The sequence below is a fragment of the Sorex fumeus genome, unplaced genomic scaffold, assembly GCF_029834395.1.
Source record: "Sorex fumeus unplaced genomic scaffold, SorFum_2.1 ptg000149l, whole genome shotgun sequence".
In the NCBI taxonomy this organism is placed as follows: domain Eukaryota; kingdom Metazoa; phylum Chordata; class Mammalia; order Eulipotyphla; family Soricidae; genus Sorex; species Sorex fumeus.
Window position 1 is genome coordinate 5901831 of NW_026606206.1, and position 19760 is coordinate 5921590.

The window sequence follows — 19760 nt, forward strand, 5'->3', positions numbered from 1 at the left end:
CCTGTTATTCATCGATTGCCTCGAGCAGGCCCCAGTAACGTCTCCTTCATCCTAGCCCTGAGATTATATTCAAGGCTCTTTAGGAGAATGAGACCCATCATTGTTACTGGTATTTGGCATATTGGGTACGCCGCGGGGAGTTTGCCAGACTCTGCCATGTGGGCAGGCTGCATTCGATAGCCTGCCAGTTTGTCCAGAGTAGGAATGAGATAATAAGATGTCATAATAAGATGTCGCCCGGCTGCAAATGCGGCCGCGCGGTTCTGGGAGCTGGTTTTTTGTATTCTGATATTATGGAGAATTTCTGCAAATTGAATCTTTACCCTTGGGAGATCAGATGCCTATTCTTTTGAGAATTAAATGGAAGTCAAATGAAAATATTTGCTTCTGAAAATCTCCTCTATTTTTACAAGTTAGTCAATTAACCCTGGATGCTTTTTTCACAAGTTAGTCAATTTACCCTGGTGCCCGAGAATGTGCAAATCAGAAAACTACTTAATGTTCCCTTCCACAAGACCTCATGGTGCTGGTCTTAGAAGGATTAGTTTTGGTTTTGTTTTTTGTTTCTCGGCACACCCAGTGATGCCTGGGTTATACCTGGCTCTGCACTGAGGAATTTCTCCTGATAGTGCTTGGGGGACCATATGGGATGCAGGGATTGAACCTGGGTCAGCCACATGCAAGGTAAGCACCCTACCCATTGTATTATCACTCTGGCCAGCCCTGGTCTCAGGAAGCAACACTGCAATATGCCTAGAAACCTGTAGTTATTGCCACAAACACAAGAGGAAAGAGAAGTTTTTTTTTCTTGTCTTGAGCTTATAACTCCCTAAACACAGTTACTTAATAAAATATTTAAGGGTTAGAAGAAACATATCTTTTCAATATTAGCAACACTTGTTTCCTAATTTCATGTGATAGTATGCTGGATAATGGGTTAATAAAGTTAATCAGAGAACAGAGTTAGTTCCTACCTTGAGAACCAGTCTGTCTGAAAGAACAGAATTATGATAAATATGTAAATAATAATTCTTTTGATAATTATTATGGTAATGCTACTTTATCCATAATTATAAGCATCGGAACACTAATGTTTTCATCTTCATAATTAAAATTAGAAATAATTATAATAAGGCAGCAAGAATTACAATAAGCACCCTTCCTTCCTTTCTCCCTCCCTCCCTCCCTCCCTCCCTTCCTCCTTTCTTTCTTTCTTTCTTTCTTTCTTTCTTTCTTTCTTTCTTTCTTTCTTTTTTCCTTTCTTTCTCTCTCTCTTTTTTTTGCTTTTTGGGTCACACCCGGCGATGCACAGGGCTTACTCCTGGCTCTGCACTCAGGAATTCCTCCTGGCAGTGCTCAGGGAATCATATGGGATGCTGGGAATTGAACCCGGGTCGACCGCGTGCAAGGCAAACGCCCTACCTGCTGTGCTATCGCTCCAGTCCTTCTTTCCTTTTTTCCTTTTTTCCTTCCTTCCTTCCTTCCTTCCTTCCTTCCTTCTTGTTTTCCTTCCTTCCTTCCTTCCTTCCTTCCTTCCTTCCTTCCTTCTTTCTTTCTTTCTTTCTTTCTTTCTTTCTTTCTTTCTTTCTTTCTTTCCCTCCCTATATTTTATAACCAATCTGTGCGGTTGGTAGTTTTGTATCCATTTGAAAGACTTAGAAACTGAGCTTCCATGAGAACAAATCACTTGTGCAAGGCCACACGGAGAGTGATGAAAGTGGCGAACAGAGTTAATGCCTGTGATGTGAGGACACACAGATGAGTGCACAGACACATGATTCAGGTGACAGTCACACTTGGACATTCGTTCAGTGGCCCCAGAGGGAAGGAAGCAGACAATCGGAAGATTCTGCTGGAATCACTGTGATAGTTCATCTAGTGGGGAACAGAAGACTTTGTGGAGGACCGTATTTTAAGAGAAACACCTAACAGACTTTCCCTCCCACCCAAAGCTTGCTGGGCAGATTACAAAGGGAATGAGGACTCCCTTAGGAAATACCCCCCCCCCCCGATGGTTTTCCACCTGCTTTTCAGACTCTTGTCCTGTACTTTGGCATTTCTTCTGTGTTAAGTGAGTGGGTGAGTCAGCAGCCTGCTTCTAGCACTTTCGCGGTGCCCCAACACAGACTCCAGTTCTGTAGGAGAATACAGCTGCCGTGGGTCAAATACATGCGCCAGTCTTTCTGTCACCCAGAGCCAGGGGTGGAGAAGTGTGGAAGAACAGAGCAAATTAGGTTAAATGACATATAAAAACTTGTCATTCATTTTAAGTAGCAAAATCACTTGAGTGTATGTAATTATTTTTTAAAATTTTTTGATTTTTTTTTTTTTTGCTTTTTGAGTCACACCCGGCAATGCACAGGGGTTACTCCTGGCTCTGCACTCAGGAGTTACTCCTGGCAGTGCTCAGGGGACCGTATAGGATGCTGGAAATTGAACCCGGGTCGGCTGCGTGCAAGGCAAATGCCCTACCTGCTGTGCTAGTGCTCCAGCCTTGTAGGTTTTTTTTTTTTTCTCCCAATGGAGCAATTTCATCTGCTCCCTTTTGCACATTAGAAAAGTTTCTAAATAGAGGTATGATAGATATTTATCTTTATTGCCTCATAATTGCAAATGAAAATCATAAAAGACAACCTCCCCACATCAAAGGTGTTTCATGAAATGTGAATGTCCCTGTTCCCTTAATAGGTGTCTTGGAAAAGGGCCTCCTGATCAAATAAAATAAAAAAAAATGCTATACAAGGTTTGTTTTGTTTTTAGTGTTTGTGGATGAGGTTTGTGAATTTACAATTACCCAATACCGCTGAGATTTGTGACTTTACAAGAAGGGGATCAGAGTTTATCACATTTTTTTCACCCCAAATTCTCCTTTTGGGGGAAATTCTGGTTTAGCGGATGAGTTAGTGTCTTTGCTACATGAACGTGTAAGCTGGCACCTTTTGGAGATCAAGGAAGTCCCAAGGGGAAGGAAGAATAATATCAGTTGCTTCTCTTTCATACCAAGGATTCCCAGGGAGATGCCTTTCCCAAGAGGCTTAGAGGAGACTCTGCCATCTCTAGGCAAACAGAGGCCCCTTCACTGGAATCCTCACTGCAGACAAGTTTTGAGCTGGACACAAAGAGGTGTCAGGAAAATGTTCTTAGCCACTCTGGAGCCTGCTGAGGACAGACAAAGGGCTAGAGTCAGCTGCTGTCACAAAGCCAGTCTCCTTTGTCCCCAAGGGGCTAGCTATGGGAGATTAGGCTGGGAAGCACCGTGTTCAAATATTAAAAATGACATCTTTCCTGCTGAATTTCTTAGAAATTTTAATATTTTAAATATGTTCTCTGAAGCTTCAAGAATGGGGCAGAATGTGCAGGATTAAAGATCGAAGGGTGTTGGGAGGATCCTCCCAGGGTGGGAGAAGCATGCTGAAAGTAGACTATAGACCGAACATGATTGCCACTCAATGCCTCTCTCGCAAAACACAGCACCCAAAAGGAGAGAGAGACAACAAGGGGGAATGCCCTACCACAGAGGCAGGGTGGGATGGGGGGGTGAGGGGTGGGAGGGATGCTGGGACCCGTGGTGGTGGAGGATGGGTGCTGGTGGAGGGACGGGTACTTGATCATTGTGTAACTGAAACCCAAGCACAAAAATTTGTAAGTCTATAACTGTACCCCATGGTGTTTCATTAATAAAAAAATAAATTAAAAAAAATGATTGGGACTGAGCATCAGGTAGGGTGACATGGGTTCGATCACCAGCATCTCATATAGTCCCCTAAGCCCACCAGGAGTCATTCCTGAGCACAGAGCAACCCCATGAGTACTGCCAGTGTATGCCAAAACAATTTCAAAGATAAATAAATAATTTTGTCAGGAAACTTTGCATAGTGCAGTATTTGGGTGGCACTCATCTGGAGGGTGATGAGGGGGGTCCTTTGGGAGACAGTAGTCTAGTTCAGTTTTCTCTAAATTTATGTCAAAGCCCTCTAATAGGAGAGACCCCCTTGGGTTCCTTTCTCTAGCACTGTGACACATTTATTGGGATTAACTTGGTAAGTTTGGGGCCATTTTTAAATTGTGATGGTATACAATACTGTTAATATGGTTTCTCATGCAGATAATCCTAACACCACATCTATCACTAGTGTACCCACCTCTTGAGGGCATTTTTGAAGCACTTTCTTTAGTTCACAAACATTTTTCTGTATGTTTCCAGAATAAATTACTCCATGGATCTTGGACTTCCATTTTTTTTTTTTTTGCTTTTTGGGTCACACCTGGAGATGCACAGGGGTTCCTCCTGGCTCTGCACTCAGGAGTTACTCCTGGAAATGCTCAGGGGACCATATGGGATGCTGGGAATCGAACCCGGGTCGGCCGCGTGCAAGGCAAACGCCCTACCCACTGTGCTATCTTTCCAGCCCTGGACTTCCATTTTCAAACTTAATTCAATCTTTAGGCTTTATTAACTAATCACCTATGCCCCCAAACTCTTAAGCTATAGGACATTAATAATAATGAAACTAGATTATTGATGACAACAACTTGAACAGGGGACATTGACTGAATGCCTTTCTACTCATCAGACACTCTAATAAATATTGTAATCCTTCCAACCATTTATGAGCTAGGGGTTATAATAGTGTCCCTTTCTTAGTGAGGATGCTGAGGTTAGGAGAGGTTCAGGAATTGTTCCAAGGTCACATACAAACTGAGGAGCAAAGACACGCTGAGCATGGGTAGCTGAATGTGAAACATTCCTGTCAAGTGATCACGGTTCTCCCGTTATTCATCGATTTGCTCTAGTGGGCCCAGTAAAATTTCCACTGTGAGACTTGTTGTTACTGTGTTTGGCATATTGAATACTTCAGGGTAGCTTGCCAGGCTTTGCCATGCAGGCGAAATACTCTCGGTAGCTTGCCGGGCTCTCCGAGAGGGGCGGAGGAATCGAACCCGGGTTGGCCAGGCTGGGGCTGCACACAAGGCAAACGCCCTACCTGGTGTGCTATCGCTCCAGTCCATGTCAAGTGACACAAGGGATGATAGGAGTTCAGAGAAGAGGGACATTTCAGAAGAGTCCATCAGTGAATGTGCTAAGTCCATGGTGGGTAAGAGCTAGTTTGCCTGTCACCCTTTCCTCCCTTTGGGGGACAGAACCCTATTTCTTTGGGAAAAGGTCTTCTCTTTCTGTGAAGGGGTCCCACTGTGTGGCAAAGTTTGTTGCCTCAAGTTGCAGTTGACTTGAAGAATTAGGCTGGGATTTGAGCCAAGGAAAGAGGCTTTGCTGTTGACTAGTAAAACTAGAATCTAGTCTGTGGTATGTCAGACTTGTCCCTGTGGAAACATCTGGGCCTTGGTAGGAGGGAATGATGGTGGAGTCGAGAGAGAGAAAGAGAGAGAGAGGGAGAGAGAGAGAGAGAGAGAGAGAGAGAGAGAGAGAGAGAGGGGAAAATGCTGGAAGAGAGACATGGAGTCCAAGAAGCCTTTTGCCCATTTCTTTTTTCTCTTCTTACTGGGCCTAACTGGCTTCCTACTCTCTCCTCTTCTGTCCTTTCTTCCAAACTGAAATTCTATTAGAAAGTGTTTTCAGACTCTCTCATGGCATAAAGATGCATAGAAATTTTGAGATTCTGTCCACATGTTTTTTTTTGAGACTGTGCTAAGCCTAGTTTCTCAATCAGACCAGTAAGATTTTAGGAACTGGGGATAGGATGGGAGGGGGGAGATGTCTCTTTCTTGGAGGGGAGAGTTAGAAGTCAACGTGACCAAACCACCTTTCTGTTTTAAGAGAACAGCTCAGAAGTCCCAGTACAAATCAGTCTTCACTGGCCTCCTCTTTGCATTTCAGTGGTAGTAATACAAAGGAGAGAGGCAGGTTCAGAATTTGAACTCAATGTGTGTCTGCGACTGTATCCTTGCCCTGACACAGTGCTGTCTCCTGCTTCCCTTCAGGCATCTTGAACCTCCGAAGAGAAAAGAGTCATAAACAAAGATAGCTGGAAATGATCCCTCTGGATAAAAACTGTGTGCTGAAAATAGGTAAAGGAACAAACATAATAACCACTCAGTATTGCAAAGCCCCCAAAAAACAGAGAGAGAGAGAGAGAGAGAGAGAGGGAGAGAGAGAGAAAGAGAGAGGGAGAGAGGGGCTGAAGGAGGGTTGGTGGGAGGGAAACTCTGGATATTGGTAATGGGAAATATACACTGGTGGACCGAAGGGTGTTGGAATGTTGTATGACTGAAATCAGACCATGAACAGCTTTGTAACTGTGTATCTCATGATGATACTAGTAGCACTGCAGCACTGTCCTCCCATTGTTCATTGATTTGCTCGAGCGGGCACCAGTAACATCTCCATTGTGAGACTGGTTGCTACTGTTTTTGGCATATCGAATACACCATGGGTAGCTTGCCAGACTTTGCCCTGTGGGCAGGATACTCTTCGTAGCTTGCAGGGGCTCTCTGAGAGGGGTGGAGGAATCGAACCCAGGTCAACCACGTGCAAGGCAAATGCCCTTCCTTTTCTAGTAAAAAAAAAAAGCAAAAAGAACAACAACAAAAACAACCCCCCCAAAACAAAAATCCAGTTATAAAGTCTTTTTATCATTTTTAATCAGTTTTCAGTGCACGGGTGAGCTATTTCTTAGTCATTTCACTATAAACGATTGCTTTACAATCCCACAGCAAGACCATGTCCATAGAACAGCTACTGAAGGAAAAGTAGTACACTTCCAGATTTAGTGAATGAAAAATGCTTTGAGGGTGAAAGGAAATGTTAAAAGAAGAAAGTTTCCCTTCCTCCTTTGGATTTTATTCTTAAGTCCTTCATTTCATTTTTTTTTGGGTTTGTTTCTTTGTTTTGTTTTTGTTTTTTGGGCCACCAGTGCTCAGAGGTTACTCCTGGCTCTGTGCTCAGTGAATCACTCTTGGGAGGGTATGGAGTGGGGACGTGGGATGTTGAGGATTGAATTTGGGCTGGCCACCTGCAAGGCAAATGCCTATCTACTGTACTATCACTCCTTAAAAAAATAAACAACCAAAGAATATTTCTCGGGTTTGAAATTTAAACATAACAGTTATGGAGAGAAGAGACATTGCTAGCCCCTGCAGAATGGAGGGTGCACGGGAGGAAACTTTCCTAGCAAGCCTAGGTGCTGGAATCCTGACCGCCTTTCATTTCCGTGGATCTCTTCATTCCTGGTAGAACACTCCGAAGGAATTTACCGTCCTATTAAGGGCAATTCGCCCTGGTAACAGCTTCGCAGCGTGGATAAATACAGGAACAGGCCCTTTTCCACGCCTGAATGGGACTGACGGAAGAAAGAAGGGGCAGGAGAATAAGGACATAGGTGTCTGCACCGCTGCGGTTGCAAGGATCCCACCAAACAAACAAACAAACAAACAAACAAGCAAGCAAACACACAAGCCCCCAAAGTGCCCATGCGGAAAAGCGCGTGCCTGGAAGAGAGCCGGGCAGACCCTGCTGGACCTGGACAAAAGGGCCTTGACAGTGGGTGATTCCAGGCAACACATGGCTGTGCACACACACCACACAAGACACACACACACACACACACACACACACACACACACACACACACACACACACACACAGCAGCGCCCAGCCTCCAAGTTCAGCGCTGGCAGCGGAGGCTAATTCTCAACTCGCCTTTCCAGGGTTATTTTTGGCCGGGACTGTTCGCTCATGGCAAAGGGTTCAACCCCCACCCCCTCTCGCGGCTCCCTCCCCCCGCCCTTGCACAAAAAGAGGAGCCCGGGCAAGAGATCGCAGCACTCGCGCAGGGAGGGGAGGGGTGCGCTAGGGGGTGGGACCCCAATTCTGCAGCCACCGCCGCACCCCCCGGCCCCGGCGGCTGCGCTCCAGCGGTGCCAGGCTCGGGGAACCGGTCCCCGGGGCAGACTCGGGTCCGGCGGCCCGTTAGCGTCGGGGGGGGGGCGGTGGTGGCAGCGCCGGGGTTGGGGGGAGGACACCCCGAGAGCGGGGAGGACACCCCGGGCGTGGCCGCGGGAGAGGAAGTGGGGCGGGAGCGAAGTTTCTCGGGCCCGGGAGGCCGCGCTCGCGCCGGGGTGCGCGCAGGCGACGGTCCAGGGCGCGCCGGGCGGCCGGGGACCAGGAGCCCCGCGCGAAGGGCGACGGCGGGGACCCCCGGGCGGGCGCGATGGAGGGGAGCCCCATCCCGGTGCTGACGGTGCCCACGGCGCCCTACGAGGACCAGCGGCCGGCGGGCGGCGGGGGGCTGCGGCGGCCCACGGCGCTCTTCGAGGCGCAGCGCAACTACCTGCCCAACTTCATCCAGAGCGCGCTGTCGTCCATCGACCTGCGCGACCGCCAGGGCTGCACCATGGTGGTGGGCAGCGACGGCAGGTACTTCAGCCGCACGGCCACCGAGATCGTGGTGCAGATGGCCGCGGCCAACGGGGTGAGTGTCCGCTCCCCGCCCCCGGCCTCCCCCTGCGCGCTGTCCCCGTCTCTCCCGCGTCCCCGCGCTCCTCCCGCCGGGACTCGACCTCCCCTGCGTCCCCCAGCCCAGACCGACCTTCCTTACCCGGGCTCCGCTAGCTCTCCGCACCTGCTACTTTGTTTCTTTGCTACTTTGTTTCTTTGCCACTTCGTTTCTTTGCCACTTTGTTTCTTTGCTACTTTGTTTCTTTGCTACTTTGTTTCTTTTTCTTTTTCCTCTTTCCAAGTATTTGTTCCCCACCCCGTGGCTTTGCCGCTGCTTCTAGCACCCAACTGCCTCTTCCCCCCCACCGGACCGTCCCTGCCTTGGCCTTTTCCGTTCCGATTTGCAATTTTGCAGAATCCAAGGAATTCCGGAGAGTGGGGTTTTCTTCCAACGACCCCCCCCCCACCACCCCCCTCCCCCAACCACCACCCACCAGCTCTGTCCCTTATTGTTGCGTCCTGGCATATTTGGCAAGTGTGGACCTGAAAGGGTTTTGATATCCTTGGCGTTGTTTCATGATCAGCTTGGTTAGGATAGCGACGACGAGGTGAGGATCAGTTTGACGCTTCCTAGTCTGGGCTCTCTAAAGCAGAAAAGGTCTAAAAAGAGATTTGTGATGACTTTATTTATTTATTTATTTTTGCTTTTTTTTTTTTTTGCGTCGCACCCAGAGATGCACAGGGGTTGACTCCTGGCTCTGCTGCACTCAGGAGTCACTCCTGGCGGTGCTCAGGGGACCCTATGGGATGCTGGGAATCGAACCCGGGTCGGAGGCGTGCAAGGCAAACTCTATCTCTCCAACCCTGCAATGGCTTTATTTTATTTTTATTTAATATATATATATATTTTTAGGGGGGGACGCTAAGGCAGAAAAGGTCCAAAAAGAAAGTTTCCGTGTCTTTATTTTATTTTTATTATTAAATTTATTAAATTTCATCATCTGCGGTGCTCAGGGGCTACTCCCGGCCCAGTGCTCAGTCTTCTGCCAGCAGTGCTTGAATGTAATGTTAGTACTCCAGCATGCAAAGCATGTGCTCCAGCCCTTTGAACTATCTCCCAGGAACCACAGTGTCTTTCTTAAAGCATCTGCCAACTGGTCTCCAAGACACCCTTGGGCAGTTGACAGCGGTTCATGCCTCTTCTTCCTTTGAGTTTTCGTCTTTATGTTCTCTCCCTGCCATCTGTCTCCTGCAGTCTTTTGTGACCTGAATTCTCAGGCCTGGGTGCTTCTTATCCCTCCTTCCTCTCCTCTCCTCTCCCACCCTCCAAGCACATTTTGGCAGGTCCTCAACCCGATTTCCCCTCTTTCCTCCATCCAGCAGTATTTCAAGTACTTCCACTAGGGGCAGTCCTAATTTCAGTCTGAATTCCTAGTGGAAATCACCGTAGGGAAAAGTAATTTTCAGCCTTTATTATAAAGCCTTGAAGTCCCTCCCCTCCCCAACCTCACCTTGCTACCCCAGCCCTGCTGCAGTGCTTCTTGAAGGGAGATATCTGCAGATCTATAAATGGATGGGAATCTTTTACAATGTGAAACGAAGCAATGTAAGGCATATCATTCTCTCCCTCCTTCCCGCATCTCTCCTTTTTATTGCCTTAATTCTTATTTTGATAAAAGATCTGTTGTCCATGGTTAACCATTGTTGACTGGAATTCCTCCTCAGTTTTCAGAGCTGTCCAAAGAAGGTTAGGCAACCAAAGGCGTTTGTGAGGAATGGGTGGGTTTGGGGTGAATTGTTATCTCTGACCCCAGTGCTTCTGGAGAAATGGGTGAATGTTGATGTTGGCTTGAAGTAGGGTGTTGGAAAGAGGTTGACAAATGGTCTTTCACTCATGTCTGACAAGCTGTTCCCATGGGATGATGGAGAATAAGAAGTCTTCGGACATCTATGGCAGCGTTTGCACTTCTTCATGGCCAAGTTTTTTTTTTTTTTTTTTGGGGAGTGAGAGAAACGGACGTTGTCCATTATTTTTTACAGCTGTTGATTTACTTATGATGATGATGATCATTATTTCCTTGCACTTGATGCCCAAAGAACTTTTCACTCTCTGCCTTCAATGGGTCTTTTCTGGTAAATGTATTAAAAGTAGAGTTGAGTATGTTGACCTTGTTAACACAGACTTAGAGTAGGGTGAAAGTTAAGTTAGTTATTTTTATGAGGGACAGAGTTGCAAATTAAAAGCTACATAGAAGCATCTTTTCTGATTTAATCTGAAAGCACTACCCAAGGTGTGGGCAGGGAGACGGGGAAATGGTGGATGTGTAGCAAACTTCTGGTCATGGTCATGGTTCTCCCGTTGTTCATCGATTTGTTCGAGCGGGCCCAGTAACGTCTCCATCGTGAGATTTCTTGTTACTGTGTTTGGCATATCGAATACGTCATGGGGAGCTTGCCAGGCTCTGCTGTGCGGGCGAGATACTCTCGGTAGCTTGCCTGGCCCTCCCAGAGGGGCGGGGGAATCGAACCCGGCTCAGCCGGGCTGGCTGCGCGCAAGGCAAACGCCTTACCACTGTGCTATCGCTCCACCCCAGCAAACTTCCCAAAGGTCATTTTAAACCTGTCTTAACCTCATTTTGTTTCTCTCCCTGAGGGCTTTTGCTGAACAAAATAAATCATCTCAAGGTTGCCTGGCTTCAGAAAGGCGCTCTGAAAGGGTCAGATAATTGTAAGCAAAATTGGCCTCTAAGGATTGCACATTAATGACCCATTGCTCTTTTGTTCTGTTTTGTTTTTTTGTATTACACCAGGGTGCTCGGGGCTAGCTCTGAGCTTCCCTCAGGGGACTGTGTGGGATGCCCTGGGGACTGGACCCTGCTAAGTCTTGTGCAAGGCAAATGCCCTGCCCTCTGTGCTATGGCTCTGGGTTGCTCTTGCTTCCAGATTTTGCCAACTGTGAGGAATTGGCAAGAGATGAACTTTGATTCCAATTATCTCAGCCTTTTTAAACGTTTTCTATTGTATGTTCATGTGCAGCTTAAAAAAACTGGTAGAGAAATAGGATTTCTTTTCTTTGAATTGACTTGGATCTCACTTGAGTGGACTTTGTTTTCTCTGTCTAAAACTTTTCAGCTTTTAATGAAAAAGTTAGTTTCAGAAGGCATTTTTTTTTCTTTTTGGGTCACACCAGCAATGCTCACAAGTTACTTCTGCCTCTGCACTCAGGAATCACTCCTGGCAGTGTGCAGGGGACCATATGAAATGCTGGGAATTGAACCCGGGTTGGCCGTGTGCAAGGCAAATGCCATATCCACTGTGCTATTGCTCCAGCCACTCAGAAAGCAATTTTTTAAATAAAAACAAACAACATGTGGAGCTGAAGATCTGTATAGTATCTCCTATTTAAAATCTTTTTTTTAAAAAAATTTTATTAGTGAAACACCATGAGGTAGAGTTGTAGACTTACAAATTTTTGTGCTTGGGTTTCAATTGTACAATGATCGAGTACCCATCCCTCCACCAGTGCCCATTCTCTGCCACCACTGATCACAGCATCCCTCCCACCCCCCATCCTCCCCGTCCCACCCTGCCTCTGTGGCAGGGCATTCCCCCTTGTTCTCTCTCTCCTTTTGGGTGCTGTGGTTTGCAAAAGAGGCATTGAGTGGCAATCATGTTCGGTCTATAGTCTACTTTCAGCATGCATCTCCCATTTTGGGAGGATCCTCCCAATACCCTTTATTTAGTGCTCCCTTCTCTATCTGAGCTGCCTCTTCCCCCAGCGTGTGCTTCCCCCTCCAAGCCATGGAGTGAACCTCCTGGTACTTATCTGGGCTATTCTTGGTAGTTAGTCTCCGATTTTGTTACCTTCTGCTCCCCAGATGAATGCAATCTTTCTATGCCTGTCCCTCTCTTTCTGACTCATTTTGCTTAGTATGATACTCTCCATAACATCTTAATTAAGGTAACTTAATCTCCATTATTATTTCTGTACAGCAGGTAAGGGGCTTGCCTTGCATGCATCCCACTTGTTTGATCCCCAGTACTACTTATGGTTTTCCAGTCCTGCTGAGTGATCCCTGTGCACAGAGCCAGGAGTAAATCCTGAGCATGCCAGGTATAGCCACAAAACAAAACAAAACAAAACAAAAGGAAACAACTGCAGTCGCTCTACAGAACCTGCTAAGCTGATTGTACCATTTCTGGAGGAGTACAGATATAAGTGATAAATGGTATTACCAATGTTTTAAAAGCTCATGAAATTTTAAAATAGGTTCTTTGTACAACTTGGGATTAAAAACTTTTATTAGGGGCTGGAGAGATAGCACAGCGGGTAGGGCATTTGCCTTGCATGTGGCCGACCCGGGTTCGATTCCCAGCATCCCATATGGTCCCCTGAGCACCACCAGGGGTAACTCCTGAGTGTATGAGCCAGGAGTAACCCCTGTGGATTGCAGGGAGTGACCCAAAAAGCAAAAATAAATAAATAAATAAAAACTTTTATTATAAAATTATGAAATCTCCAAGCTCTCAGAAAAGAAAAATGAGTAGATTAACATCCATCCATACCTCGAGCTGTTAACATTTTTCTCTATTTGTTTGGTCTTTTCTGGCAACAGCATTTTTTTTAATTAAAAAACTTTTTAATAGTGAGACATCATGAGGTACAGTTGCAGACTTACACATTTTTGTGCTTGGGTTTCAATTATACAATGATCAAATGCCCATCCCTCCACCAGTGCCCATTTCCCACCACCACGGATCCCAGTATCCCTCCCACCCCCGATCCCCCCATCCCACCCTGCCTCTGTGGCAGGGCATTCCCCTCTGTTCTCTCTCTCTCCTTTTGGGTGTTGTGGTTTGCAAAAGAAACATTGAGCGACAGTCCTGTTCGGTCTATAGTCTACTTCAGCATGCTTCTCCCATCCTGGGAGGATCCTCCCAACACCTTTATTTGGTGCTCCCTTCTCTATCTGAGCTCCCTTTTCCCCTAGTATGTGTGGTTGGCCTCCTAGTCATGGAGTAAAATTCCTGGTACTAATCTCGGCCATTCTTGGGTGAGCAACAGCATTTTTGAATTGAATCAAAGAGGATGACCTTTTACCCAGGATTCTTTCAGTATGAATCTCTAGAAAAGAAAAAAAATGATTTTCTTTGATAACCTCCATAATATAAACAAAAATAAAAAATTATTTCTTCGCTTCCCTTACCCAGTCTACATTTATATCCCCTCAGTTATCCTGAAATATTCTTTATAGCTCGTTTGTGCAAACTAGTTTCTTCAAAAGAAAGCATCCACATTGCATTTGGTTATTTGCCTTAAGTCTCTTTTGACTTAGAAAATACTCCACTCTTTAGTTTTATCGTTTAATTTTTATAAGACCTTCCCAGTTGTACAAGGGAATGCCGGGGCAAATCCTGGTGAAGCTCAGCCCAGTGGTACTGCCCGACAGTGTGACCAGGTGGTGCTGGCCGGGGGTGGGGGATGTGGCATTGGGCAGGGACCCAAGTTAAGACCTCACACATGCTGAGCACCTGCTCTACCACTTGAGCTGGCTCCGGGCCCCTGTTTTAATTTTTTTAATGAAATAGTTTTGTTGACGAGACTAGGTCAGTTGTCTGACAGAATGCCCCATCCCTCCTTCTGGAATGTTCTGATTCCTTCAGAATGGCGTCATTTAACTGTCACCCAATTCCATTTTTGTTCTGTTTTTATGAACTGAAAATTGGTTCTAAATGCGTGGATTCTGCTCCGACTCTTTTCAGAAGAATACTTTATAAATGATGGTTTGTCCTCTTGTTGAGTTATGTTAGGACCCATGGTCTCTTGTTGTCTGATCGTTTGGGATGCTGGGATGACTAAAGGGTGATGCTGCTGATGGCTTATGTTTGTCATTATTTTTCCCTTCTGGAGCACCCAGTCGCTCATGGGGGGATTTTTATTTTTTACAGTGTCAGGGGTCAAATCCAAGGCTTTATAGACATAAGCCATGGTTTCTACTACTGACCATGTCTATGGTCCATGGGGTGAACTTGGGACCCAGTGAAGATGCAGCTTCTTCAACCTTTACCAAATGGTAGCATCTGTGAATAATCCTTATCTTTGTCATTTTTCAAAGTGGTGATTTTCTTACTCTCTAATTCCATCTGCATGTTTTTACTGGCGTTTTCCTATAAGGTGGGCATTTCCTTTACAAGCAGATTCTTTGATGACCTTGTAATATAGTTCCTGTTGGAAAAACAGAATATGTGTTTCTAGTTTTCTCTTTTAACAACCAATTTTCAGAGTGAAGATTTGGAGAAGCAGCCATTTGTATGGTTGACATAATAATTTTGTTTCCTTTTTCTTTTGCTTTTCTGTATACCACTATGGACTCTTGTATTGCTGGGTGGGCAGTTACCAGGGACTCAGGGGTTACTCCCAATAACACTTGGCCTACTGAGCCTGACCATTCGATGTTGAGGCCCAGTGTTCCTTCAGTCAGTGGGGCCACCTTGACGATGCTTCGGGGGGCTCTAGGGATAGGCCCAGAAGTGCTATGGAGAGGGGCCTGAGCCATTCCACTTACCCAACTCTCCTAAGTCTCTTCCTTGGCCTCTCCAGAGTTATTTTAATTCTCCTTTGAGGTTAGAAATAATGCCATATATGCATCAGAAGTAGAAAATACAAGAAAATAATTGGTATGATTAAGTGAGTTGTGATTAATTTTAGTTTGTAGCTAATTGATTTTTTAAATTCTGTTTGTTTTCTCTATCTCTTAGATTATTTTCAGGTTTAAGTCTCTGTATATTAATTTATTGTAATATGTTAAAGGGAACAAGGGCTGATTGTAACTTAATAACCACAGAGATGACTGTGTTTGCTTCTCTGGGTTGATTCACCATCACTGACATCTCTCTCATACTCCTTTTTGTTCTAATCTTCTTTCATGGTCCAAAACTACCTTTAATATTAGACAAATAACAGTACTGTTTCTCCTCAAGATCTCTCTGATTTTTTTTTTAATTTTAAGAGATGGATCTGGGGGATTTTGGGTCACACTCAGCAGTGCTTATGGGCTGTCATGAATTTGTGCTCAGTAGTGACCCTTGGCTGTGCTCAGGGAACCATATGTTGTGCTTAGTATTAAGCCAGGGCCAGCTGCTTGCGGGGCAAGCGTCACAACCCCTGTACAACTGGCCAATCTTTCTGGCTTTTTTATGGTCTTCTATCTAACAGCACTGTTTAGAACTTTCTGTGATCACAGAACTATTGTGTCATCTGCACTACCTTGACCACTAGCCATATGTGACTGTGGAATACTTGACATGAGTATTTACCATTAGTGTAGGTAAAAGACCTGAAGTTTATAGTTTATTTAATGCATTAATATTTAAATAGTGACAGTGGTGGCTAGTAGCTATTGTACTAGACATGGACAGAATAGTTCTATAATGTAGCATTAAAAATGTTTTAATGGACCTAGACTTTTATAAACGAAAGAAGCTCTAGGTTAAATATATAAATAGGCCATCAAATACTGAAAATTGGTATTTGGCAAAATAAAATCTGATTTCTCCAAATGATAACCACACTCACACTCGTGTGTGTGTGTGTGTGTGTGTGTGTGTGTGTGTGTGTGTTTGAGTAATCCAAGCAATGCTCAGGAGTTACTCGTGGCTCTACACAGGTCTATTGCTTCTAAGGCATCACCCTACCTACTGTGCTTGTTACCCTACCTATTGATCTGTCTCTCCGGCTAGGAAATAACTGCATTTTAAAAAGATTTAACCTAAGAGGCAGTGAGGTAGGTAGAGAAAGCTCTGTGTTAGCCACCAGCAGACTCACCCTCTTTTCCTAGCTGTCATCCCAGGTGCAGAGCAAATGGTTTAGCTTCTAGTAATACTTGAAAACCGTCAGTTTCCTCATCTATAAATTGGCTATGACAGCATCACTGAATTATATTGAGAGTTATATTGTTTAGCCCTCCATAAGATAATGTCTTATAATAGACATAGCACAAAGACATGCAGAAGAGTATTATTGCTCTGATCAATTGAATATGTCTTGGATAATGAAATGGATTTGACTGCATGTGTAGTGGATCCCTAAGCAGGCAACTTACGTTTCTGTTGCGTGTTGCAGTGAAGAGAAATCTGTTTGTTGATGAGTTGTGCACTGTACTGACCATATGATGATTAGTAACAATAACAACAACAGTCAACACAGTTCATGGAATCCAAGCGCTTCTTAATGCTTTGTGAAATCTTTTAGAGTAAAAACTGAAGTACAGTGGCATGAAAAGATTTGAGCTGTCTAAGGACTTGGATATGGGATCCAGATGAATCTTACAGAGAATGCATTTTGCTCTGTTGAGTCATGAAAAGGTGGTTGTTGCAGGGAATAAGGATACACTGATGTTGGTATTTGCTAGAACTCTCTTGGGATCTAAATTTTGGTGTGACTCAAGGAACACAGATTTGGAAGAGTAGCAGAATGAGTGATAAGTGATAAGTAGGGAGATTCAAAGAAAAGAAAACAAGGCAAGTGGGTTATAATTCAACAGAAGGTTTCTTCCTTCTAATAGGTCTGGAAATCCAGATCTTGTATTTAGGAGGGAAAAAACCCCACTGAACTATGGGAGTTCACTAGATAATATACGATTGTTATTAATACACGACTAAGACAGGAAAGTTTGAAATGCATTAGAAATCTCCAAAGAATCTTCTATAACTTTTGTGTGCTTCTCCCCTTAACTTTTATTGTTGAATTTTCGAACTGAGATATTGACTATGGGAGCAACAGTAAGTTTTAGAATCCTTTAATTCTGCCCACATCTCATTTTGAGTCAGTTCACTATTAATAACTTTAGCCTCAAGACTTCACTCATTTTTTCTTTTTGTATATATGTATGGTGAAGAAAAAAGGAGTGGGGAGATTTTGAGAACAGCTGGGCTCTCCCAGTTGCTGGGGTGAGTTATTTTAAGCTTTGTTTAATGTGTCCAGAGACCCAGATGGCATTTTTAAATAAGTTGCTTTATTAAATCTTGTATAAAAACATAATGATGTTTATTGAAAAGACACACACACACACACCAGCAACATTATGTGTGAAAATTTCCCCCATTTTTCCCCCCGTAAGACATCTGTTCTTGTTGAGCCTTTTGTGAAAACTGGAAATTTGCTATTTTTGTATAGACTGGGAGACTAGAAGTTGGAGCCCGTTTTTGAGGAATCTAAATGTAGTTACTGATTTCACCCATCCTAGATTTTTGCTTTGGACTCTGGCCTTTTTTTCTGTTAGAAAACAGTAATATTTTTTTAAAAAACACAGTGTAAAAGATTTTGAACAGGATTATTTGGGAATAATAGGCTGGAAAAATGGCTTACATTCCCCTGTAATTAATAAATCAAAGGTAGAAATCAAGTGCTGCAATGTTCTTTAGCCAACAGTCTTGAAAATTAATTGCAAACATTCAAGATTTGGCTTATCTACCTTTACTGTTTACACTTGCATAGCTAAGGGAAAGTTTCAGTTTTTTTAATTTGACCTGACTCTCATTAGTCATGAATAAGAGGATATCTAGCGTGTATACAAGACTTTTCAACAACTCACATTTTCGGAGTCATTAAATATCTTTTTATCTCTTACACTTTTCAGTTACAGTAAATGTAATATCTACTAATGTCTACTTTTTTTTCTTATTTGTCATTTCTATTTCAAGCACTTTTTTAAATGCAGGAGTACTGCTATTTATTCAGCCACTGATTAGCTGATTGAATTGGGCATGAACTCCACCGTATTTTTTCCCATTTTTTATAATTTTTTTTTATTGGATCACCGTGAGAGCAGTTACAAAGCTTTCAGGTTTAAGTCTTGGTCATACAATGAAACACCTGTACCTTCACCAGGGCCCATTCTCCACCCCTCAAGACCCCAGGATACCCCTACCTCACACCCTCTCCCTACCTGTGGGGCAGATGATTTCCACATTACTCTCTCTCTACTTTGAGCACATTCAATATTTTGACACCAGACCCACCATATTATTTGGGATTTTACCCCAACACTCAGATCTGCTGAAAAGGCAACAGTAGAAAATTTGTTTTCTATTGCTGGTTATGAATAACATATGATGTCACATGGCTGTAGTAGTGGCCACGCAATTTTGAAATTCTGCAATTTTAACAATTAAATCTGGAGGGATTTTTGCCATAACCCCCTGGGTTTTGATATTTGTTCCTGAATCTCTTGAATCATGGCTGTTAAGCAACTTGATCAGGAGTCAGAAAGGCCATTAGTGGGTGGCGACTCGGAGTCTCATTGGGATGGGGAGAAAAGGGCTGGCTCCACCCCAATCCTGTGAGGCCACATGTGTCTCTTCACTGCGGGCCCAAACCTGACTGTCCAATGGCCTCTGGTGGATGGCGGCCACCGAGCTGCCAAGGGGGAGCAGGCGGAGGGACAGCATCCTTTCCTCCTGGTGTGGTCCGGAGACAGTAACCTACTGCAGGGTCTGGATGCATTTCTGCCAAAAGCCACTGGGTTTTGAGATTTGTTTCTGAGTCTCTGGGATCATGGCCATTAAGCAGCTTGATCAGGAGCCAGAGAGGCCGTTCGTGGGCGATAACTTGGGGTCTTGTTGGGACGGGGAGGAAAGGGCTGGCTCCACCCCCATCCCTCGTGTTTTGTCACTGTGGGCCCAAACCTGACTGTCCAGTGGCCTCTGGAGGATGGCGGCCACTGGGCTGCCAGGGGGAACAGGTCAAGGCATGAACCCAGCGCCTGCAACCCACTGAAGGGACTGGACACATTTCTACCAAAAGCCTTTGGGTTTCGAGATTTGTTTCTGAGTCCCTGGGATCATGGCCATTAAGCAGTTCAATCAGGAACCAGAGAGGCCATACCTCCAATTATATAGCTGAGCCGGAGGTGGTTTGTGGGTGTGTCTCCCACATACCTAACTTTTGGCCGTTTACTTTCTTGATAAACTTGGCCCCAAGTTTTGGGGTCTGGCCAAAGGCACAGCAGCAATTTTGGAGTATCTGAAACTCTGATGGTGCCATCAGGCTGCTGATGCACTCGCCTCACAGGTACAGAGTGACCTGTTGGCGGCCCCATACCCCCGTGTCTACTTTTTTTTTTGAAGAGAAAATTTTCAGGAACAGATTTAATCCATAAAGAATTATTTTTTCTTGGCAAAAGTTACAGAATTTTTTCTTCCAAATCTCTTTTATTAGTTGTCTTGTACAAAAAACAAGGTTTTATTACTGTCCTTCTTCTGTTTTCCTCTAGGAAGAGTCCTCTTTTCTTTTAGTGTTTGGGCCATACATGGGTGGGTTTTTCTCAGGGATCACTCCTGGTGGTGCTCAGGGGACTGTCTGAGA

The 19760-nt window shown here is 44.7% G+C and overlaps 1 protein-coding gene across 1 annotated transcript in view; it reads left to right on the forward strand.

Moving 5' to 3' along the window:
• Positions 1 to 8039: 8039 nt before the first annotated feature.
• Positions 8040 to 19760, forward strand: part of PGM5 (phosphoglucomutase 5) — a 271097-nt gene continuing 259376 nt past the window's right edge. Inside the window, exon 1 of the mRNA XM_056106927.1 lies at positions 8040 to 8429. Coding sequence (XP_055962902.1) covers positions 8169 to 8429 — 261 coding nt within the window. The 5' untranslated portion in view covers positions 8040 to 8168. The remainder of the gene's footprint in view (positions 8430 to 19760) is intronic.